The 25,837-nt window shown below is 37.5% G+C and overlaps 2 protein-coding genes across 2 annotated transcripts in view; both read right to left on the bottom strand.

Moving 5' to 3' along the window:
• STAB1 (stabilin 1) overlaps positions 1–16,747 on the bottom strand; it is a gene marked incomplete at its 5' end in the record, with an annotated part of 121,696 nt that extends 104,949 nt beyond the window's left edge. Inside the window, 7 exons of the mRNA XM_081319052.1 lie at positions 4,875–4,991; positions 5,798–5,893; positions 7,560–7,629; positions 8,802–8,887; positions 9,691–9,806; positions 13,238–13,368; positions 16,667–16,747. Of these exons, the coding sequence (XP_081175178.1) occupies positions 4,875–4,991; positions 5,798–5,893; positions 7,560–7,629; positions 8,802–8,887; positions 9,691–9,806; positions 13,238–13,368; positions 16,667–16,747 (697 nt within the window). The remainder of the gene's footprint in view (positions 1–4,874; positions 4,992–5,797; positions 5,894–7,559; positions 7,630–8,801; positions 8,888–9,690; positions 9,807–13,237; positions 13,369–16,666) is intronic.
• Positions 16,748–21,423: 4,676 nt separating this feature from the next.
• The window catches only part of NISCH (nischarin), a 55,770-nt gene continuing 51,356 nt past the window's right edge, over positions 21,424–25,837 (bottom strand). The window contains exon 21 of the mRNA XM_081315891.1: positions 21,424–22,826. Within this exon, the coding sequence (XP_081172017.1) occupies positions 22,198–22,826 (629 nt within the window). The 3' untranslated portion in view covers positions 21,424–22,197. The remainder of the gene's footprint in view (positions 22,827–25,837) is intronic.

The following is a 25,837-nucleotide window of genomic DNA, read 5'->3' as shown; positions in this document are numbered from 1 at the left end:
AATTGAACCTGACTCTGAGTAGCACCTAATTCTCCAACTTTGCATATTCAGTTTACAGTAAAAACAAAATTAATGTTTTATTTATATTATAATTAAAGTATATTATATTTATAAAATATAATTCATAACATGGGCCAAATTGATAGGAAACATATTTTTAAAATGTAAAAAGAAGAATATCCCACTCAAAAGATCAGCAATTGATGCCTGTCATAATGCATGCCTCACTAGTCATAACATTCTGGTCCTATGGCCATGTTTTCATGGACTTTCTGAAACCCTGAAAGGATAGAAGAAGCCATGCTGAAAACTGGGGACAAGCCATTCCAGAAGAGGGGGCTTGCAGTTGCAAAGGTACCCTCCAACTGTCCACAAAGATGATAATTCCTGGAAAAAGGGATCCAGAATGAGGCAGTCCTGCTCAGTCTTTTAAGGCGAGCAGATATTCCTGGGAAAAGGCAGTCCTGTAGATATCCAGTCCCAAGCCATTTATTACCACTTGGATGACAGACAACTAAGAAATCTCAGGTGTGCAAAATAAAATGTGAAGTCAAAAGGAAGAACAAAGTGGTAAACCATTTTGTAGACATAGTGAGGGGAAAAAAACTATTTGATCCCCTGCTGATTTTGTACGTTTGCCCACTGACAAAGAAATGATCAGTCTATAATTTTAATGGTAGGTTTATTTTAACAGTGAGAGACAGAATAACAACAAAAAAATTCCAAAAAATGCATTTCAAAAAAGTTAGAAATTGATTTGCATTTTAATGAATGAAATAAGTATTTGACCCCTTCACAAAACTTGACTTTGTACTTGGTGGCAAAAGCCCTTGGTGGCAATCACAGAGGTCAGACATTTTTTGTAGTTGGCCACTAGGTTTGCACACATCTCAGGAGGGATTTTGTCCCACTCCTCTTTGCAGATCCTCTCCAAGTCATTAAGGTTTTGTTGCTGACGTTTGGCAACTCAAACCTTCAGCTCTCCACAGATTTTCTATGGGATTAAGGTCTGGAGAATGGCTAGGCCACTACAGGAGCTTAATGCGCTTCTTCTTGAGCCACTCCTTTGTTGCCTTGGCCATGTGTTTTAGGTCATTGCCTTGCGGGAATACCCATCCACGACCCATTTTCAATGCCCTGGCTGAGGGAAGGAGGTTCTCACCCAAGATCTGACAGTACATGGCCCCGTCCATTGTCCCTTTGATGTGGTGAAGTTGTCCTGTCCCCTTAGCAGAAAAACACCCTGAAAGCATAATGTTTCCACCTCCATGTTTGACGGTGGAAATGGTATTCTTGGGTCACAGGCAGCAGTAACACGGCAAGTTGAGTTGATGCCGAAGAACTCGATTTTGATCTCATCTGATCACAACACTTTCACTCAGTTCTCCTCTGAATCATTTAGATATTCATTGGCAAACTTCAGAAGGGCCTGTACATTGGCTTTCTTGAGCAGGGGGACCTTGCGGGCACTGCAGGATTTCAGTCCTTCATGGTGTAGTGTGTTACCAATTGTTTTCTTGGTGACTATGGTCCCAGCTGCCTTGAGATCATTGACAAGATCCTCCCGTATAGTTCTGATTCCTCACCGTTCTCATGATTATTGAAACTCCATGAGGTAAGATCTTGCATGGAGCCCCAAACTGAGGGAGATTGACAGTTATTTTGTGTTTCTTCCATTTGCGAATAATCGCACCAACTGTTGTCACCTTCTCACCAAGCTAACTTGGCGATAGTCATATTGCCCATTCCAGTCTTGCTTAGGTCTACAATCTTGTCCCTGACATCCTAGGACAGCTCTTTGGTCTTGGCCATGGTGGAGAGTTTGGAATCTGACTGATTGCTTCTGTGGACCGCTGTCTTTTATACAGGTAACAAGCTAAGATTAGGAGCATTCCCTTTAAGAGAGTGTTCTTAACCTCAGCTCATTACCTGTATAAAAGACACCAGAGGTTTTGCTGATTGATAGGGGATCAAATACTTATTTCACTCATTAAAATGCATTTTTCTGGAATTTGTTTTGTAATTATTCTGTCTTTCACTGTTAAAATACACCTACCATTAAAATTATAGACTGATCATTTCTTTGTCAGTGGGCAAACATACAAAATCAGCAGGGGATCAAATACTTTTTTCTCTCACTGTATATTTACCAGAAGCTCAGTTTACTCAAGGGAGACTTGATTTTATTTTCCTAATATGTTTACATAACACTCTGAAGGGCTAATTGTTTAATTGTTTATGGACAGAAAGATAACTATCTAGAAAAATAGATAAGAATTGTTGGTTGCCTGGCTTTCACCAAATCCTGTGGTCTTTCTTTTGACTTTGCTCAACTTTATCACACACAACCGCTTGTTGACTTTGGCTAGTCCTTTCTTCTCAGGAGCTGAGTGAAGTTTTCAAACACAGGGCTCTTTCCTTTGAAAGAATAAACAAGTACTCTCCCATGAGGTTCACAAAAGTCAAAAGCTGGGTCACTAATATATTTATTTTGATCATCAACCTCAACTAGATGGAACAGGAGCAGGAAGGATATGAGAAAGGAACCTTTTGGAAAACAGGAATAAAATCTTATAATAACAATAATTAAATGAAATTGAATTCACCAATTCCCTGACTTCTTGCTCTGGTTTTGAAAGTGATTTTGGACAAGGTGAAGAAGCTTTAGCAGGAGACAGTAGCTAAATGCCTCTTTTATTGCTTTTGGTCTTGTTATAGTTTTCCGTGTCGATTGTGAAGCCCTTCTGTATTGCTTGGTGTTACAGGAGTTTGAGAGCCCAAGAAATCAAGAGCAAAGGGGCTTCTGTTTGTTGAGTTGATCTCCTATTATGGCTCTCACTAGCAAAGGATTACCTTCCTTGGTAATTAACAGAATAGAGTATGATAATCTATTCTGCATAAGGGTGATTTGAAGATAATTCAGTCAGTTCCAAATGTAGGCACCCAATTAATTTCAGAAATAACACAAATGGAATACTGGTATATGAATAACAGGATTGTGGTGTCATGATTTTTTTTCTGCTTATGTGCTAAATCTACTATATTACAGTCATAGAATCAGAGAACTGGAAGGGGACATTTCATGCATCAAGTCCATTTTCTGATCACACAGAAGTACCGCTGACTGGAGGCTGTCAAGACAAAAGAGCAGGGAGCTTCCACATAATCTTGCTGACCCAGAGTCACTTCCCAAACCTTCTCACATGAACCAAACCAGGTACTTAAAATCTAATGCTTGCATTTTCTTTCTCAAGGAAGAGATTCCTTTGGATCTCTTACATTTTGTTTGTTATTTTGAGTTAAGTTTACTATCATTCAAGATCATTTTGAATGCTGTTTCTCTCTTCTGTAATGCAGTTAGAGACTTCTGAAGGATTTGACTCAGACTTTCCTCCTTCCAAGGTTGGTAAAATGAGGACCCAGATTGTTAGGGCCAATATGCTGATGTTTGTAAACTGCTTAGAGAGGGCTGGAAAGCACTGTGAAGCGGTATATAAGTCTAAGTGCTGTTGCTGTTAATAGAAATGACAAGAGGGGTAGAGGCTATGTAGTGAGGTTTGGAGCCTGGCTCCCCACTGCAGATATTCTGTACCTGACATTTTGTGCATATCTGTCTTGCTCAAATCCCTCACATTGTAGGGTAAAAATATAAATAAAAGTAAATTCAACATTGGTGAAAAATACCTTGGATTAAAGAAAATCTCTCTGAGTTGGCTGTGCCTGAGAACCTCAAATACCTTCTGAGGACTCCTGAAAAATTAGCCCATTTTTCCTAGTTAAAACACTGAGGTGTGAACTATTTCTAAATCACATTTCATGCCTGCTATGAATTCTTTAGCAGCTTTGTAGTTTTGGGACACTTACATTCTCTGTGCTTTCAGGACTTCCAGAACAGTTTTCCTAACAATGACTGTAGCAACAACTGATCTTTATGTTTACAATCCAACTGTAATATTGTATATTTATTTATTTTAAAGATCTATGTGGCCGCTCATCTTAAGCAACTCCAGACAACTCATCCCAGAGAAGATACAGAAGGTAAAACAGAAGATTAAAATAAAATAATAAAATAAAATGTAAAACAATTTTCTGATTCTCTCAATTGCTGTGGTTGCAGTCTTCAGGCTGGAGCAGGCTATGTGGCAGAGTGCCAGTCTCCCCAGTGACAAAACAAATATGCAAGACAAAGCCCCATCTGTGGTGCTTTTCTGAGGGGGTGGAGTCAAGTGGTAGAGAGAGGGTGTGTGATCCATGTGTGACAGTCTTTATAAACTGCATTAATGATTTATTGCTACAGCAATGGCAGGGAGAAATCATAGTCTAGAAGACTAACCTCCCATATGAAATACCACTTTTCTATTTTCAACAATTAGAAGTGTTTGAAGTGCTATTTAATCCAGAACAACGCCACCTGTGCAAGGAGGAGCATCAACAGGCTGAGGGAGCATCAACATGCTGAGGCAAAGTCCAAGTTTCATAGAAGCACAGAAAAACTTTTCAGAAGGAACCACTTGGTTGTGGAATGCTGAATGTTGTTGGGAGGAGAAATGAACAATCAGCTGGCAATAAGAATGAAATAGAACAATTTATCCAGCCTGGTTTCCTCCAGGTATCTTGAACTACACGTTCCATCATGCCTTAGAATGTTGATTGACAATGAGTGGAACTTAGTTCAACACTGTTAAGAAAGACTGGAATAGAAGGCCCTGGAAGGACACATGGTTGATGGACTGGAACCACTGAAGAATGTTTGCTATTACTTCTTATGGATCTCATTTTATGAATTTTGCTTACAGGAATTATAAAGAAAACACATGTGGGGTGGCTTTGAAATGCTCTAACATGCTACATAAATGTTCAAGGTTTTCTCTTACCTAGACAATGTATCCCAATCTTCTTGTAGCCTGGAACACAATCACACTCAGCCTTCCCATTCTTTACCACACAAAGGGAGTTGGCTTCACAGATTACTCCACCACAATTGGGAACTTCTGGAATCACCAAACAGGATTATTTGAAATTAGAGCCCCTAAAGAACATGAAAATATCTTTTATCTCCATAGCTACAGATATCTGAAAGTTATGACCCAATTATGCAGAGGGATTTATGAGGAATTATTGACAGGAGTGCAATCACTTAGATGTGTCTTCCTCGGAGAACTGGAATTATATTTTGTGTTCCATTTTGACTATCTCTTTATAGCTTGTCTATTTTAAAACAGACTCCCCAGAGTTAGGAATTTAATTAAAAGCACTACATATTTACACGCAATCAGAATAGCATGTAATAATTCTTCCATTCTACTGCTTTAATTTGTTCTCCCACTTTAGAACTAATCGCTCTGCCCATAAAGCAAACAGAACTCTCTCTCTCTCTCTCTCTCTCTCTCTCTCTCTCTCTCTCTCTCTCTCTCTCTCTCTCTCTCTCTCTCTCTCTCTCTCTCTCTCTCTCTCTCTCTCTCTCTCTCTCTCTCTCTGTGTGTGTGTGTGTGTGTGTGTATGTGTGTGTTATGAGTGTGTATATGTACAGGGCAAACAACAGGATCAGTATTTTTTATCTCTTTTCCTCATTTATTTATTATCGATCCAGAAACCAAATACTGTATGGAGCTCAGACTGTTCTGAATACCTGTTAAAGGTTTATTTCTAAAGTTTAACATATTATTCATTGCCTAGCAAAAAAAAATCTAGAGATTGCCCCAGATGATCTCCAAGCCATGCTAGTTATTCCTAAAGCAATATGATGGTGAGATCTGAAGACCAAAGGAATGTAAAAGGTACACCCTCATTTACTCACCTTGGTCACACTTGGGGCCCGCGTAACCAGCATAGCAGGTACACTGTCCATCTCCAGAGGGGCCATGGTTGCAAATTCCATGCTGACACTCACATACTAAGCAAGAGAAGAGGATTGAATAATTCATACTTAGAGTCTTATCAAAAATGCTGCAATCATTAATGTAGCACTAAGAATATTGTTCTGGGAGCTGGAAAGCTTTACCATGAAGCTCATTGGCTCCCTTTGAGCCAATCACTATTGTTTGGATAAATCTTCTTCAAGGAGTTATTGTTAGAGAGATAAAATTAGTATTGTGCATTCTATCTTCGAGTTCCCAAAGTTTGTGAGTTTAAGTGTTTTGGACTGAAGCACAGACAACTGCCACTATATGACTGTTTAAGAAAGGATTGAAAATTGGCATATTGGTCTTAAAAGAACAAACAACCTACTTGTCCAGCCAGCCTCTGAAAACCCAGTGATGATTGGAGTTCCAGGAACACTTCAATTTTTGTGGAGAAGAACAACCAGAATAAACTTGATCTTACTTGAGAGTTACTCTAATAAAAGTCAGGTAGCAGAGTGAAAAATGGGGGGAAAAGTGGCTAACATTAAATATAAAGAAGACCAAATTAATGACAACAGATGGAACAACTAGCCTTAGAATTGACAATGAAGAAATCAAATCGGTGGAAATCTTCAACAATAAAGGAACAAGCAGTCAAGAAATATGGTATAGACTAGCATTTGATAAAGCTATCATGAAGGCCTTGTAAAAGATATTTAAGTGCCATGTCTATACCTACAAAGATCAGAACCATGCAAAGCAAGGTATGCCCTGGAATGGAAGCAAAAGTTAGACTTTAAAGAAGCAAGAGAGGAACAGTATGGACACTTTTGAACCATGTTTTTGGAGAAGACTCCTAAGAATGCAATGGTGGAGAAGACTCCTAAGAATACTGTGTACATCCAAGAAGACAAACAAATGAAACGACAAAGAAACCACTCAAAGTTCTCACTCAAGGCAAAAATGAAAAGGCTGAAATTATTGTATTCTGAACACATTCTGTGAAGAGGTAGCTTTCTTAAGAAATCTATAATGCTGAGAAAGGTGGAAGAAAACAGTAAAAAAGGAACAGCAAGAACGGTAGCAAGACAAATGAACTCAATTACACTGGTGATGAAGGCATCACTAAAAGACCTGAAAGATCAGATTAGGGATGGATTGTCATGCAGAAAACCTATCTATGTGGTTGCTAACAGTCAACAACAACTTGATAGAGCTTTACCAATAGCACCTCTGTCTTGCCTGGAATTAATTTCAACCTGTTCTACCAGTTCTAGCCCAATATAGATACTGGTTTCCTTGGAGACTGAGGTTTGGAGTGGTGCAGCTGGGTGCCCCAATCTTCTACCTATACACTTCATTATTCTCAGTTGCTTCATAAATAAGGGTCCTGATAGAGCTCTGCTGTTGAAAAGGCACTTAGGAGCTATAGAGTCAACTATTCTCCACTATCACTGTACTCTTCAGATCAGGGTATCAAAATTAATGTAGATGGATAACATAAGAAATTTCCAAATGTATTCAGAAATCGATACAGATCCATCAGATACCTAGCCCAGAACATTTTAACTATGCACCTCTACAGTGATTTATACTGCCCATTGCTATTATCATGTGACTATGATTTGCCCATCAGCTCATTCAAATTTTCCCTTAGTTGACTACCAGTCATTATCTCAATTCATTTCAGTGAGATCCTGGGCTTGAGATGCTTACCAGATTGACAGTCAGGGCCGAAATGCTTTTCATCCTTGCAATCTTGGCATGCGAAGCCACCATAATTTGCCTAAAGGAATCAAAGAGATGAACTTTTTACAATGGTATTTTTATGTCAAGAAAGAAGGAAGGAAGGAAGGAAGGAAGGAAGGAAGGAAGGAAGGAAGGAAGGAAGGAAGGAAGGAAGGAAGATCTTGGGCTTCCTAACAATAGAGTTGAGGAAATTGTAGTACTCCAAAGCTGCAGAACTACAACTCCTTGCAGATCTCTCAATGATGTTGCCAACAAAAGTTGCTGGAAGGTATGTGTCAACTTCTGAAACAAACCTGGCTGAAGCCATCTTCGTCGTTCTAAGTTGCCACAAGTTGGGGAAAAGGGGGAAAGGAAAACGGTAGCATTGCTAGGCTAAACATACAGCGGACCCATGGGAACCAAGGTCATTCCCACAGAAGCTGGAAGGCCAGTTTTGCTGAGAGTGTGATTTCCTCCTTGATGGCTCCTTGATTCATTGCTGGGCAAGCTACTATACATAAGCAGGCAGCAAATGCCATAGTCACTAGCACTAAGGATGTTACCTAGTTGGATAATGAAACATCTGCAAACAGACAAGCAGAACAAAGAGCATCAAGAACTCCACAGTTCAACCTTGAGTTACAGATACACTTGCCTGCTGTATTTATTATTTCATGACATGCCTTTCCCTTGGTGATCACATATTAACAGCTCCATTAAGAACTTCGCTTATTGAGCATTACAGTATATACTTTCCCAAGAAAAGTAACTATTAAATGATGAGCAGAATGAAAGGGCATCAAAGAAAGCCAAGTAAATTGAAACATGGACTCTCTGGGTCTTCCTGGTGACACTGAAGATGCCCATCTAAAACTCACAGACAGCAACACAAACTTTTCTACAAAGATTCACCTTTAAAATACGCCTTGATAATGGAACAAGGTATAAGAGCTCATTAGCATAAACATTCAGAGAGATTCTTGCTCCCCATCAGTCTCTGGATTTCTTGTGGAGAGGGGTGAAAGTCTGGTATTTTTTGCTTGTTTTTTGTTTTAGTAGTAGGACAAATTTATTCCTCCAAATGTAAATGTCACTCTCTTTCTTTTATTAGCAATGTGGGAGAAAGTCATCCAAGCTAGCGTTGTGATACACTAGAAGAATGCTCTTGGCTATAAACTTTCCAGCCTACTGCTAGTAATACATTCTTGGAGAAAGCAAACCCAGTCTTACATTACAAATGCAAGTTCCATTATTCGCAATGCCATCCAAACAGATTCCATGCTGGTTGCATACGTTGTCAGATCCACCAGGACATTCTACGAGAGGAAGAGAGTTACCACGCTTAGATTGTTTTAAAAACTGTCATTCCCATACTATTTCGATTAAATGAGGTGCATCCTCATTGCAAGACATTACAAACAATGTATGCCCATTTCTTCTTAGTTCAGTGGCCTTGTGGAGAAAGCTCTATTCATATAAACACCGGGGCCTAGTTTTGTTTCTTTGCGCCATCCGGGATAATAAGGATTCTTCCTTCTGAATGAATCTGGTTCACTCAGAATAACAGAATCTTGCAAGTCTAAAAGTGCAACTCTTCCCCATCATCTTCACAGCTCAACAAAAGAAGGGGAGTTCCTTCTGAGACATTTGCCGTGCCCCCTGCATTCCTTCTGCAGGCTCAGCTGCCTCTTATCTGACTGTTGTCTACTCTGTGGCTCTTCTTCTGTCTCCCAAGGTCTGTCCTAGATGCCATTACAATTGGAGACCCTCCTTTGTGTATTGACTTGACTGGGATTGACTCTTATACATCAAATGTGCAATTGTTGTGTTATGTCTACAATGTGGGTTTTTGAAAATTTTGTTCTCCTTTTGCTGTTGTATGTCATCATTGTACATTGCCTGTACAATATGTGCAAATGATTGCAAAAGGTATATTTTTTCAAGTATACAGCATGCTGATGCTGCCTGCCTCTGTATGGCCCAGTGTTTAAATCCTTATTACTTATTGGACTCCATAGCTTCAGTACATACAGACTCCAAAAGCTTGTCAAGCAAAACATGATTCCCAAAACATTTGAGTCCCTGACTAGTGGTATGTGTCCTATATTCAAAGACTTACCATAGCATTCAGAACCCCAGGATCCCGGGCAGCATTGTTCCTCTTCTACTTCCTTCTTGCACATGTAACTGCACCCCAAGATAGATAAGGTATTCTCACCCAGGTTTACTGTATACCTGAAATAGGAAAACAAACACACATATGCACAGATGCAAAAATTGTTATCATTCAGGGAACTATAAGGCACAGTAATATATTCCAAACAACACCTATAGCACAGAAAAGCCAAAATCTGATCTGAAAATAATTTCTATCATGATCATGTGCCCTGAAGGTAAAACTAGAAATAGCAGTGTCATTTCTCAGGCCCAAATTTGGCTGCCCAGAATCAGTGATACAGAATTGTTGACCTTACTTCCTTTACTCTTGGTTTTTCAATATTGTGCATAAATACTGTATGTGTAAGTGTGTGTATGTACACATAAATGTATGGACTTTGTACCTACAGTATGTACCTAAGTAGGTAAGTAGGTATAAGTACTTTCAAAAACCTAAAAGCATATGACTTTGAAGAAAAGCAAAAACATTTTTATTCTAGAGCAGAGGAACAGAGTGAAAAGAATAGCAGATTTAGAAAGGCAAATTCTAATTGAACAATTAAACCAAAAACAACTAGCTAATGATAACGTCAATAGAATAGTGGAATCAATTGCTCATGGAGGTTGTGGATAAAGAATTGGGGGTGTTCAAGCAGGAGGAGGAGCACGGAGGAGCCATCTATCTAAGATGTTTTAATTTGTAATCCTGTACTGAATTGTTAGTTGGACCCAGTGTCCAAAACACTCCTTCCAGTTCTGTAATTTTATCTATACCCTTCAGCTTGCTTCAACAACAGATGAGGTGCCTTGTTGTATCAGTATTATTTACATACAACACTAAGCCTTTGTACAGGTTAGCACAGCGAATGCAACTGCTTGCTGCTACTGGCTACACCATTCCTGGGTTTAAAAAAGGAGCCAGCAGACATGAGCACACCATAGTAGAGCATATTCACCATTCAGTCATATTAAGCTTAAAGCATCGTGCAAATATACTCAACGGAAGAGGCTTCCATTGACAACTAAGCTGCATGCATAGGGTGATCTTTCTGTTCTGCAAGAAATCCTTCCTCAATTCATAGGGTGAACCTTTAAGATCCATCAGTTTTTTGACTCTGCGTATTGCCAGTGGTTAGTTTACCAACTGTTTAGCAGTTCTCCTACTTGCTTTCCCTCTATATGTGGGGATCTCAACTTCAGGATTCTCAACAATTGCCCTGCTGGCTGAAAAAATCTGCAAGGCTCTCCAGATTGGGAGAAGCTAACTTAGAAAGTTAACATATCACCATCCCAGTTACAAATGAAAATATTTAATCTGCATATTAGAAGCTCAGTTTTTTTTTAAAAAAACAACAACTTTGAGAATTATTGAAAATCATAGAGGAAATTAAATTAATTCCATGGCAGATACGTACTAAAAGTACAAAAATTGTTTAAGCCCTGGAACCTCAGCCCTTTTTCTGTAAATTAGGTATAACAACTTCAATATCAATGAGACACTGTGCAGTTTTGGTTTTCAAAAGCTAAATATGTTTGGTACATTTAATGGCAAATGGGTTGGCATCCATATATTAAGAATTTAAAATATTCGGGAGCTTAACTTCAAATTGTAGAAGTGAGGAATAGGACATAATAGAACATAACTGTTACTTTAGGACAGGGGTCTTCAAACTTGGCCCTTTTATGACTTGTGAACTTCAATTCCCAGAATTCCTCAGCCAGCATGCCTGGCTGAGAAATTCTGGGAGTTGAAGTCCACAAGTCATAAAAGGGCCAAGTTTGAAGACCCCTGCTTTAGGAAATCAGCATGCAATAAAAAAGCACAGATGTTAATTTGCAATTTGAGTAATACTAAACTAAAAATTAAAGGATTATGAGAAAATGATTTAGATTCAAAAATAAGAGGAAACACTTTTGCTAGTAGATAAATAATGAATAGATTGAATTTTATTACAGTCACAGATTAAAATAAAAACATTACTATTGTTTTTTGTATTAGAAAATGACATCCAGTACCAAATATATTATTGATATAAGTTTCAAGTTTCAAGTTTTATTTAATTTGTATACCGCCCTTCTCCTTGGTAGGGACTCAGGGCGGTTCACAGGGCATATATAAAAAAGACAATACAAAAATTAAAAAAGATTAAACCCATGCCCAGTTAAAAACAGTAATACAAATCTAAAACGACAAATTAAAACCCATAATCCCCCGTCAGGCCAGACCAGCCATTTCAAATAGGTGGGTCTTCAGGCCACGACGGAAAGTTCGGAGGTCTGATGCCGTCCGGAGCTCCACCGGCAGTTGGTTCCATAATACCGGAGCGCCCACAGAGAAGGCCCTCCCCCTGGGGGCCACCAGTCGGCATTCCTTGACTGGCGGCACCCTGAGGAGGCCCTCTCTGTGGGAACGCACAGGGCGGAGGGGAGTTGTATTCCTTATATATATAAGGAAAGGAAAAGACATGTATAGTCTGTGTTGGTATCTATTGAAAAAAAATTGTGTATATCATAGTTTCCAAGAATTTTGACATCTTTTATAGCTCTTATTGGCATTCATATGGAAGCCCCAACATTACTAAGAGGCTTATTTGGTTTTTGAATTAACATTAAATTTTATTTTGCCTGCAGTGATTTCAATATACTCGTAGAACCCACCACTGCAGTACTTGAGCTATGAGCAAGGGCTACCCCAAACCAAAGATTGGTACAGTAAATAAATAAAGATTGCTTGAATTTGATTTGTACCTCATAGCAATCCTGATTACCATTCTAAGCCAGAGAGATATCTTAAACAGCTCAGTCTCATTCTACCTACTGTAAATACCACAAAACATTTTGCAGACAGCTAAATTAATATTTTTTCTTCAGTGGCACTTAAAGTATAGGTACTACTCTACAAGCTTTGTAAATCAAAGTTCAGTTTACTGCAGATATCAAGATGTTGTTGCTCTAGTGATTTCTTTATAAATTTTATTGTTAAAAATGGGTGCCATTCAGTTGCATTTTGGTCTGTGACTGTAATGAAATTGATTTATCTGTCTAGCTCTCCGTTGTCATCTACCTGCTTGCCTGCCTGACTACCTGCTTACGAAAAGAAATATGTCTATGTTGTTTCAGTTACTAAATAATATGATTAAACTTTGCCACAGGCCATAATCTGACATAATCCACTCTAGTTATCTCAAAAATCAGTAGTACTATCTAGATGTGGTTACTTACATAGGTCAGCTCTGTCACATAATCAAATGTATTATTTACGTAGAAACCTCCAAGCCTTTGGTATCAAATTCTGCATGCTCAAATTCTGCATGCACAGAAAGTAGAAGCTTGACAGATGTTGTCTCCTATTAACTGGGACTGGCCTGGATTTTTTCTTCCTTATTTTTCCCCATAGGTGTAAACCATCCCTATTACTTTACCATTAAACAAAGTGTCCTTTGATTCATTGGGAAATCCCTGTTCTAAAATATATCACACAGAGAGAAATAGAAAAGAGCACCTTTTACCTGCATTGGTTTGGCCTCAGAGTTGGTCTCCATCCATGTGGGCATCTCACTCTCCGAGAAATAAGAGCACAAGTAGTGCAAGAAGTAGTCTTCCTATATGTAAACTTCCGGTTACATCGCATTGATTTTAACTGGAAAATGGGAAAGTTAATAATTCTTGTACAAAATGCACAGTTTCATAACTCAGTTAAAAGATAACAAGCTGCATCAACAGGTTTTCAAACCTGTTTAATGTCTTATCTCCAGAGATAAAGCCAAGTGACAGGCATCTGGAAATATTTCTGATCAATCCATACCCAATGCATGCCAGCCTTCCTTGATCCAACATTGTCTGATGGTTTGGGCTGCCCAACCTCATCACAGCATGCCAGCTGAGAAATATGGGAACTATAATGCAACACATCCCAGAAACTCTGGAGACAAATTGATCCAAACTAATGAATTACTGGTTTTGGCTTTCCTGCTACACGCACAGAAAAGTGCTGCCCCCATGCCAGCACTTTAACTTCAGTCAGTAGCACTTCCCCAGCAATGTTGTAACACAACCCAGAGAACCATTCATTTCTCCATTCTGCATCCCAGATGGCTCTGCTTTATGAGCCCCACATGTAAGGCCATAACTAACATATTCTAGGACCCCCATATGTTCAACTGCAGAAAACAGGGTGCACCCACCGTCTACAGGATCTGCTTCCACTCAGATAACTACACCAACACTGGAGAAATTTGTTTTTGTTCAAAAGTAGATAAGAGAGCCCTGAAGCATGTTAGAAGAAGGGAAAAAGCATGCCTGAGGATTTTAAAGGAGGGAAGCTGTGAGCGAGCAGATAAGAGGCTGGAGCTAGGTATTTATCGTTTCTGGTGCTCTATTGTTTTCTTTGAGGAAAAATAGATTGGATCTCACTTTTACGTATCTTTCTTCTACATATTTGACCATACTGGTAAGGTCCCCATTCTTAATCCAGAGACAAATGTAACTCTGTGAAGGAATGACTCCTCTGAATGTGATGAGCATCCAACTGATGAAGTCTCTCCAGTTCAGCAGATAATATATATATATATAAATTAAATAAATAAATAAATAAATAAATAAATAAATAAATAAATAAATAAATATAAATGAGCTTCTCTGGGAATTGGATCCTCACTCCATTCCCACTGCTATACTGCACTTTTCAATAAGTGCAAGGTTCTGTTCCATTTGTTATGAAAAGATACTCTTAAAGTGGGTTAAACCAAAGTTAACTTTACAAAGTTAAACCCAAACTATATATACAAATCATTACTGGATTAGATTAAGTTATTGGCTCAGTGTTCTAATTCAGAAGGTAATCCCATCCAGTGAACGGTAGGTAACATTTCAGTAATCTGCTCCCTGTTGTTTATTCATCACTGCAGGCAATAAATGACAAAATCAGAGTTCTGGATGTAATTCTTCAGACTCTTGAGGCAGTGTCAGTATCCCTAGCCCTCTTTGAACACACAACATCATTATTGTTGACACATTCCTAACATTTTGAATTTATTGTGTGGTAAAATCATTTATTTGTTTAAATGCCAGAAAGTAATGTGACTCCCTTTCTTTTTTTTTTGTGGTTTTTATACGTAGCAACAGGATATCTATAAAAAAATGTCTTTAGTCACTCTTAATAGTATTCATATTATTATAAAATCTTGTTTAGGAACATACAAAGTATGGAGTTTCCATTTCATTTTCCTGTTTTGTGCATTTATATGAACACAGTATTGTTCTACAGATTATTTTTTTGGGGGGGAGGGGAGTTAATTGGAATTCATCCTATTCAAAATTCATATTTATGTTTGGATAAGCTCAGTTTCAACAAAGCTCTTTAAATGCTCTCAGAAATCCAGATTGACCAGGAAAAGATGATTCAGATTATACATACACTCACAGAGCACTCAAGGTTATCTATTTTGAAGCTGTGTGATCCCAAGAAAAGACCCCTGTTTTAAGACAATGGTTGACAAATGTTTTGGACATACCCTGGTTTCTCCAAATCATTTTTTCCTGTTAAAACTGGATTACTACATAGTCCTGGTTTCTTTCTCAGAAAGGCCAAATACATTTTCCTATATAATTCCTTCCTTCCTCTTACATCTTCTACAGATTTATTTATTTATAAATAAATAACTCAAGGCAGCAAACATATTTAATACTCCTTCTTCCTCCTATTTTCCACATGACAGGATGAGGTGAGTTGGACTGGGAACAATGACTGGCCTGAAGACACATGTTTATTCATAACTGTTTGACATCTAAAAGAAGAATACTTATGCTATTAGGATATTTATCAATAATTAAATTACTTTTTGATCTATTCTATCTTCGTAAACATTTGTTTTAAGATATGACTTTTTCCTTTACAGATATCAAGTAAACAACAATAGATTGGCAAACAGATCTGATTCTAAGTTGTTTACAACTCTTGGTTCATTATAGAAAATTATACGTGGAAGGACTGAGAGTTCAAAATAAATTCTGGAGATTTGAATGTGATGATGAGGATGAGGATGGGGAAGAGGAGGAAGAAAAATCTGATGGACTGCAACCAAGTGTAATAAAAATAATACATCATCTGCCTATCTCAAGTCCTTGGGGAGGATTAATAGGTGAATAAAAACGCAAGATCCACTCTAAAGATCTAGCTATCAGTGCGAACAACGTAATTTATTATTTAAAAATTATTCTTTTTTGTTAAATGTATTAAATTTGTATTAAAAATGCATATGCCACTCAACCCCATTGATCCTGGTCTGTATCTTTTATACCAGGCTCTGGTGGATCATGAAATTTCCAATATATTGGGGGAAGGGGGAGAAATCTCATAAAACTTTCCTAATCCCTCCAAATGGGGAAAAAATTAGGGGGACCAAATTTTTACCGTTCTACTCTGGGAGGCTTCAAGGAATGTTAGGGGGCTGCCCTACTGCATTCCTAAATTAGACAATACATTTATCAATGTTTAAATAAGAATAATTGAAAAGGGGGAATTATTCAGATTTTACAAATATTTACACTTAAATATAGTTAGATTATGCTAAATAACTTGCCAAATCACTCGACTTAACTTACTAATTCTGATGGAAAATTCTTAATTATTTAATTCATTAAAATACATCAACTTTGCAATTTTATACATATATTTTCCCAAACCATACACATAGTATAAGAACAGACCTAGTTCTAAGGTCTGGTTAAGTGGGAATTTGCTTTTTGAAGCTGAAGTAATAGTTATTTTTTCATCTCATCCTCTTTTCAAATATCCTGCTGCCCCTTTAAGTGCTGAAGGATTCTACAACTTTTGTCGGAGAAGCAAGCTAATTTTCCCAAGTTAGCCAGAGCTTATTTCCAAGTTAAAATGGCAGAGTGGACTGCAATTTTCACCCCTCAGAGAATAAAAAACTGACCTGATTTTTCTGCCCTTCGTCTTGAAAAGTTGCACGTGTTGCTAGGATGAACAAGACTAATCCAAGAATTTTCCTCGGCATGCTTTTCCAAAAGATATCTCTTTGCCCAAAACGGGAAGTGTACAGTTTGATAAAATAACACCGCCTACTAAAAATGGGACCCAAGAAACTGTGAAGTTAAATGAGAACTGAGTGAAAGTCTTTGCATGTTGTAAATCTCTTAGTCCTAACTATTCAGAAGGAGCAGCATTTTGACTAAGCCTCAACTGTCAGCAAATTTAAAAGGAAAAAGCAGGGAGGCATAATCTGCATGAAAATGATTCTGAGAAAGGAAAACAATGGATTACTCAAAACAGGAACATTAACAAGTTTCCTCTCTTCTATCAGTTACAACAGACAGAAGGAAATCCTTTCATTTTTTTTTATTGGAATGGAAGTCTGATTGTGTATTTAACAATGAGGTAAAGCTGCCCATGAACTAGATTTTGTTAACAACCCAGATGGTAAATTTATATGATATCAGGGTAAGTTATAATTTGCTGGCAATTTTTCAGCAAATCAATGAAAACATGAAATATAAGATAGCAATGTAGAGAAAATGCTGCTTATAAACATAGTGGCTTCCTGGTTATTTCTTGATATGAAGAACAATCCTTATGAAATTCTCATTAAACCAACTTATTTTGAAATGTTTGATTTTCAAGGCATACTAGTGATGATTATATTATTCCCCCAATATTCCTTCCATTCTTCCTCCTTCTTTCTCTTTCTCCTCCCCTACCTTGCAATTATCTGGACCAATAGTAGTTATAGTTCTGATTCTTTGAGTCATCCTCAAGTACTCTTTAAATTCTTGATTGCTGATATTAACACAGAATATTTGATCTATCACAATATTGCTGCACTGAATAAAAGATTCTTGATTATGAAGTTAGAAATGAACAATTACTATATCAAATGGAGAATATACTGCAGTTTAAACTGTGTAGTCAGGAATAGGGTGAATCTCACGAGGATCCAAAAATTGCATAGCTTGTCCTTCCCAACAAAGCTATAAATGCCCATAGTTGCTTAAAAGTAGCCTCTGTGTAAGACTCAACAAATGATTTTAGAAACTAAAGGTTGGGATTGCAGAATTATAACCCTGCGTTCACTGCCCATCAATATGCAAAACACTGTTGCTTGTTTTTATTGATTTATTTCTATTCTTATGGAAGCCTAGGAATGGAACAGATAAAATATTTCTGTATGTATACACACACACACACACACACAAACAAACACACACACACACACACACACAGAGCGTTCCGTGCGCCTTTGGCGTCTAGTCATGCCGGCCACATGACCACGGAGCAACTGGTTATTTTATAAAACTACTGAATTAAGATGCCCAGTTTCTCCTTTGATTTCTGATGTGTTAGGATATGCTTGTGTCATCAGATACAATATCCTAATATCTGTGAAGGGGTTTTTGGCATACATCATCAGACCATACAGTACATTGGTATTCTATGCTGATGATTACTGTTTATTTTTCAGTGTCATACTCCAGGATAGTTTTTTAATCAGTGTAGTTTAGTGTTGAAGCCAACAGGCAAAGATCTATAAGCATCCCGATTACACTTTTGTATAAATACTGAATTTATTAATTGTTTATATAGTCTTATTTTATGGGATATTTCTCTGTGGGAGCGCCAGCCCTATGGAACCAACTTCCCCTTGAGCTCCAGATGGCCCCGGATCTCCGGTCCTTTCGCCGCGGCCTGAAAACATTCCTTTTCCATCAGGCTGACCTGGACTGACGACAGGGATTTTAAAATGTTTTTTAATTTTTAACTTCAATTTTAATTTATTCTATTGGGGCTGTTAATTTAATTCTTTTTAACTTTTGTATCGTTGTATTTTATTGTTGTTAGCCGCCCTGAGTCCTTCGGGAGATAGGGCGGCATATAAGTCCCAATAATTAATTAATTAATTAATTAATTAATTAATTAATTAATGCATTAAATATGAACAATATATACAAAGAAGGATAGTAATAGATGAATTTTTACCTTTTGAGTAGGTAAAAACTATCAGAATGGATATAATCTCTGATATATATATCTGGAAAAGGTTTTTAAAAAAACGATCAGTACAGATAGTCATCGACTTATGACCAAAATTGAACCCCAAATTTCTGTTGCTAAGTGAGACATTAGTTCAAGGAGTTTGCTCCATTTTATGACCTTTTTGCCACAGTTGTTGAGTGGATCACTGCAGATGTTAAGCTAGCAACACAGTTGTTATGTTAATCTGGCTTACCCATTGACTTTGCTTGTCAGAAGTTTGCAAAAAGTGATCTCGTGACCTGGGGATACTATGACCATCATAAATATGAGTCAATTGCCAAGTGCCTGCATTTTGATCACATGACCATGGGAATGCTGCAAATGGTCATAAATATGAAAAATAGTCATAAGTTACTTTTTTCAGTTATAACCTTGGTCACTAAATGAACTATTGTAGGTTGAGGACTACTTGTACAAGGTAAATCTTCATGTAGTTTTTTTATTTCAAGCTGTTGTTGAAAAAAATACTTTAGTCATTTGAAGAAAAGAGATTTAGCTTTCCCAATCTTCAATTATACCATTATGCATATAATTTGACCACTATAAAAACTCTGGGGAGGTTCACTTATTGCTCTTTGGGAATACACACATGTAGCACCTTTAATTATTCAAACTGTTTGGGATTCAAAATACAATAAATCTGTTCTTACTATACCACCAATTTGAAAATTGTGGCATACATTTTTCAATTGGATCTTTTTTCTCATGTCAGATTGATATTATGGGGTACGCGAAACCTTGGAATTGACAAAAAGTCAACCAACCCTGCACGGAAGCTTTCAATGGAACTAAAGAGCCTCTTGATGTGGGTGATGCAATGTATGGCTGTGAAAGTTGGACCATAAGAAAGGCTGAGCACCAAAGAATTGAAGCCTATGAACTATGGTGCTGGAGAAGACTCCTGCAAGTCCCTTGGACTGCCAGGCGATCAAACCGGTCAGTCCTAGAGGAGATCAACCCTGACTGCTCTTTAGAAGGCCAGATCCTGAAGTTGAAACTCAAATACTTTGGCCACCTAATGAGAAGGAAGGACTCACTGGAGAAGAGCCTAATGCTTGGAAAGATTGAGGGCAATAGAAGAAAGGGACGACAGAGAATGAGGTGGCTGGATGGAGTTACTGAAGCAGTAGGCGTGAGCTTAAATGGACTCCAGAAGATGGTAGAGGACAGGAAGGCCTGGAGGAACGTTGTCCATGGGATTGTGATGGGTCAGACACGACTTCACAACTAACAACAACAATGGGTGTTGAGACTTTTACTTTCTGATGCAATCCTGGGAGATAATGAGTTATTAGTTTGTTTTTTCCCTATGTAAAGAATAATTGTCTATTGCCACCTACTGGCTACATTTACAACTACAATTATTGATATTTCAATTCTGACCAGTATTTTCGGTTTCAAGGACAGCTACAATTATACAAATAACAAAAGAGCTCAGTTTAAGCATTCTTTTCCTGTTTCATTTGTTAAAAGCAACTGTTTAAGATGACGGTATGGAGGTGGAGGTATTACTTTTCATTCAGTAGTCAGCCCCCCCCCCATTACGTGTGGATGATTATAATGAAATCTGGGAATCTTTTACTGAAGCTTCATGTAAAAACGTACATGTGTATGAGAACCCCTTGCACATTTGTTTTATTTTTGCTTTTCCTGTTAATTAAGGGCAAATCTAAAATGAAGAAAAAAAAACAATAAAGCAGCAACTACTCTGCTGGATTTTATAAACACTCTGAATTGGAAATTATTGTTCTTTCTTGCTTGATGAATAACCTTTCCTATTTGGCAGACTACTGGATGAAATTTCTTATTTGGCTCTTAGAGAGAAAGGAAGTTCTGAATCAGAGGCCAGTGTCCTCCTCTAGAGATGGAACATTTATTTAAATTTCAATTCCCTAATACTCAGAATGAGGCTTATGTGTATAAATCACTTCAGCTACAGCAGTATATTTACTTGTGACAAATGTGACAAAGATTGGCCTGACTTAGAGATATGCATGACCTCACTTATCAAAAACAAGGTCCACTATAATCTTTCAGTATATAGCTGCAGCCTAAGAAAGTTTAAATAATTATTTTGCAGTTGTTCCTAATAACGTTTTCAACTTGTATTCTGAATTCCTGTCCAGAGGGCATTGAACTCTTCAAATCAGCTACAGCCCCATACGCATTTATGTCTTTTTCCTACCCTTCCACTTCTTATTCTGAAATCTCCAAATTTCAATTCAGATCAGAGGCCTACCTGGTCCACAGGAGGCAACAGCCACCTATTGGAAGCCTAGAAATAAAGCCTGGTCATAATAGCCCCATCGTCTCCATCAAGTAGCACTTAACAAGAAAGCTTTTTCTTGAAAAATGAAAAGGAAATGCAGTTCACTAACACTTTTAAGTTTGAATTAAAACAAATGGGACAAAAACCAGGCTATTTGCAGGTTAATGGGATTGAACAGAGAGAAGATGATCATAGGTGTTCTTTTATGCACCTTTATACAAATTTATTCTGATTTTTTTTGCTCAGGAGTTGGATCAATTGCTTTCATAGTCTCTTCTCTCTTTTCATTTACTTCACCACCTGCTGACCTGCACCGTAATCGAATTACTAAGAATCTGATTATATCTTAAAAATAAACTAGGGTAAACCAATAGTTCTGTCAAAATTCAGTTTATTATTTTGGAGAAATTTGGCAACAAAAACAAGGTGCTCCTAACAACAAATGTTTCATTATTTGTTGGCATCAAATAATTATGACCATTCCTGACCAATCATTCTGTCCGCAGTGTTGAAATCAAACCAGTAACTTTGCTCCTTGAAAATTTAAATGACATGTGAAATCAACATTCAATTTGGTGAATTCTATCATGTTCACAATTAGCCGACAAAACTAAAAAATTGATACATCATAAAAAGACAAAATGTAAAAATTATAAGAAATATCGTTAAATATCAGCAGTATAAGCAGTGTACATCTTGTACAAAGAACATTGCACCTTAACGTAGCACAAGCATCTTTTGATACCATTATTTATATATTTTTGTATAGAACAGTATTGTAGAAAAACACAGTGGAAACATTAACAGCCCTAAATGAAAGTATGCCAAGTGCTGACTCCTTTTGTTCCATACAGTTGCCTAGAATGCTTAATTAGGAATCTGGAACATGTTACTTGCTACATAAAAACAGAGTTTAGAAAATTCCAAGACAATCATTTAGCAGCTTATGTTGTGTAATAACACCCCCTACCCACCCCCACCCCCACCGCAGAAGAAATACAAATGGCAATGCACAGCAAAGAAAAAAAAACCCAGTGTAATGTGACACTGCTGTGAAGACAATGCTGATCCAGGGTTAAATCAGTCAGTACTGTGCTTTAATTCGCAACTGTAGACCTGATAAGCTGAAATATTTAAACCCAATAAAATTATCCGGTGAGCTCCAAAGGCAACTCCCTACCACACAGTATCTCCCATTGCCTAGCAAGTAGTGAGATCAGTTTTTCACGGCTATCAGGACTTGGGATAAAGACACACCAGAGCACCTCTTGGCTGACATTACTCTCTTGTGCAGTTTCTCCTTTAGGAAAACTGAAGACATTGCCAAAGTGATCTAAGGTCAGGTTCTGCATGAGATCATGATTCTGAATGTCATCAAAAACAAATGTGAGTGCCTGAGGATAGGCCTGATAGCCCATGAGCACACGATCTAGGTCACGGATTCTTCTTCCATCTGCAAGCTGATACTTGTCTCTCTTTGGTGGTTCCTTTGCAAACTCAGGCCGTGGGTAGCTGATGTAGTCCTCGTTGAAAAGAAACAAATCTGAGCTAGTTAGGATCAGTGTTTTAGGCTGGAGGGAACTGAAGGCCTGAGCGGTCCCCTCCGTCGTATTGACCTGAAACGCCAACACATAAAGGAGTAGATTCAGGGATGGGGATTTCATGACACTGTTCATCTTCTCAGCAACCAGAAAAGCAAGGTCCCCAATTTCTTCTTCGTTGGGATATATGAATCTCACTCTGCTAGAGTGAATCAGCTCATAGTTTTCCATTTTTCCTGAAACGATAAAGAAATGTATATTTTGAATAATTAGATTTAGAACTAATTCAGAGCACTTTTCTGAAAAAAAAAATCTTCTCAAATTAAAACTTGAAATTATTAAAAACACACTATAAAGAACAGAGAAAAAGACACACATTCCAAACCCAAAGAAACTGAGTTATGAATCAGAAAATTCACCTGTGCTACACGTACTCATGAGGTACACTATTTCCTTTTAATTTCAGCCTTCCGTATATCATAAGACATCAATAACCGATGTGCATCATTTTGATATTTACTGAAATAATTAATGTGAAGCACCCTGAGCAATCCAATATAAACACATTTTAGCTTACTTTTAATTAATGCCCTTTCTTCAAATTTCTTATGATGGTATGTTCTTCCTATTTATTTTTATGAAGATCCCAAATAGCCAGAGAAGCAGATATATATGCACTGACAAGATAGGTTAGGGTAGTAGGAATACATGGCAGGTTTTTCTGTGGCCACATGTGATTATGATAAGACTGATCATATCTTTTTTTCTGTTTTTGTAGAGAGGCAATTATACTATTTGTTCAGACTTTTAACACTCTTGAACACTGAAGTGTGGTGTAGTGGCTGTGAGAGGCACTATCAAGTTCACTGAAGTTCAGTGATGTGACATTAAGCTGCTCATTCTCTTTGAGCCAATCTACTTCATAGGATCATCGTTATGCAGAAAAAGGCAAGCAGAGTGTGCTGTGTATGCTGCTGAACAAGAAGATAAGATACAAATCTGAGTCCTTAGGGAGAAGGGCGGTATACAAATCAAATCAAATCAAATCAAATCAAATCAAATCAAATCAAATAAATAAATAAATAAATAAATAAATAAATAAATAAATCAATAAATCAATAAATCTTATAACAAAACCTCAGTTACATTTCAAAATCCAGTCATGAAATATTTACATGAAAGAAAGATAAGCTTCCTGAGTGAGTTTTGCTGAAATTTTGTGGGGACAGTTTTATGATTGTTTAATGTGGTTTTGTTTGAAGTGGTTTGCATGTGCTTTTAACAAAACAACAACTGTAAGATACATTATGGCTGAGAGATAGCAACTGATGCAAAGCTATGCAGTGAGCTTTGTAGCTGAGTAGACATTCTGAAGCAAAATACTATTTCAGACATAGCAATAGCTATACCACATTGATTCATGCTGAGATTTAATGCTGTGAAACTGCCCTATTTTCTGATTACTATCACTGTTTTAAGTTGGCCATACTAAAACATGCCTTTGATAATACTTTCTAGTTCAATTTTATCTTTTTCTTAGGGCTAGTCTACTTTTCTGAAGAATTATATAATGCAGAAGTGATGGGAATACATTCGTTCAGATGCAGTTTAGGGCTAAAACGAATTGCACAAATACTGAAGAAATGACAAAACACAATAACCCTGTGTTAAAGAGCTAGGCCAGATGTTAAGATCTTATTGCTTCTGCATGTGAAGGAAGTATCCTTTCAAAACACGGGGAAAGAAGTAGAGGAGCATCTGCATCCAGTAACTAAATGATTCTATCCTCCTTTCCTATTTTAACTCTTTAGACCAGACCCAAGCAATTCAGGATATTTTCTTCTGATTTTTTCTAAAAAAAGCTAACTAGAAATGTTGCTTAAAGCCAATTTATATCTCAGCTGTGCCTCAATCACCAAATGCATGGTGTGCACGTCACATGGAATACCCTCGAATGGCATAACATAACATTCTGACTGTTTTCAATTATTAGTAATTTAAAACCGTGCAAAACAGAAGTGTCCAAGGGACGTTATGCACATCCACTCTGAAAGCAATGAGCGTTCACTGACTCCACAATGTATGTAAATCACAGCTGATTTTTGATTATAGGTTATTTATGAAAAATGTGGGCAGATGTATATCCAATGGGAGTATGTAGCTGAGTCTGCTGTTGATAACAATCAATATATTTTCAAGGCCTGAGTATGTTCCGTATTACTGACATAGGATTTTCAAAGTCTGCATACTTCATCAGTTTAATTTTCAAAGTTCTCAAAGCTTGCACGAACAAGAACAAATTGGAAATGAATTACACAAAAATGGAAAAATCTTTCTCACATTGTTGGTATGTGGGTGTGCCAAGGATTTCCTGACTTTGCTAAGCAGTTTATGTCAACTCTATGCCCTTTCATTTTTACTGAGTATTCAGTATTTTTTCCCCGCCATCAGACTCAGTATCTGGGGAAACAGCAATAGACAAGCATGAGGAAGTATGCAGAACAAGGAATGTCTTTTCCAGGGAAGAGAAGAGACTCCAATTTACATTAACTCTTTTTCCTGTGTTAGCAGGCACCAAGTACCTACCAATGCAGTAGCATAACAAAGTGGACAATTAATATGTCCTTAATTTATTTCCTTCCTTCCTTCCTTCCTTCCTTCCTTCCTTCCTTCCTTCCTTCCTTCCTTCCTTCCCTCCCTCCCTCCCTCCCTCCCTCCTGCATTCTATTCCATTCCATTCCACTCCACTCCACTCCTCACACAGACAACCCAATTGTCATCCTCTATGCTGCACATTAAAGACGAAATGTATTTACTTCAAATGGATTTGCCTACTTTAGTTTTAGCAAAAAGATACTAATGTATGCATCACTGCAAATGAGAGCCACTTTGGTCTAGTTAAGGCAACAGATTAGAAACCAGGAGAATTTGAGTTCTAGTTTTGCCTTAAGCATGAAAGCTGACTGGGTGACTTTGGGCCAGTCACTCCATTTCAACCCACAAGGTCAGCTCAGGTGACAAGCTGGTTGGTCAATTCCTATTAAGACTTTTTTTTAAAAAGCATACTTGCAGGAAAAGTTTAGGAAGAAAAAATAGGTATCACTTCAAATGTAAAATGCCATTCTGCCTATTGCTTTACCATTATTGGTCAAAAACATGCATTAAACACATGATGATTTGCTATCAAAAGGTAAAATCTTAGCAAATCAAATGAACATTATCCCAGACAGGTGTGATGAAATATATT

This window comes from Vipera berus, assembly GCF_964194415.1.
Source record: "Vipera berus genome assembly, chromosome: 2".
In the NCBI taxonomy this organism is placed as follows: Eukaryota; Metazoa; Chordata; class Lepidosauria; order Squamata; family Viperidae; genus Vipera; species Vipera berus.
Note: the sequence above shows the minus strand (reverse complement) of the source record. Positions and strands in the feature narration are given on the sequence as shown.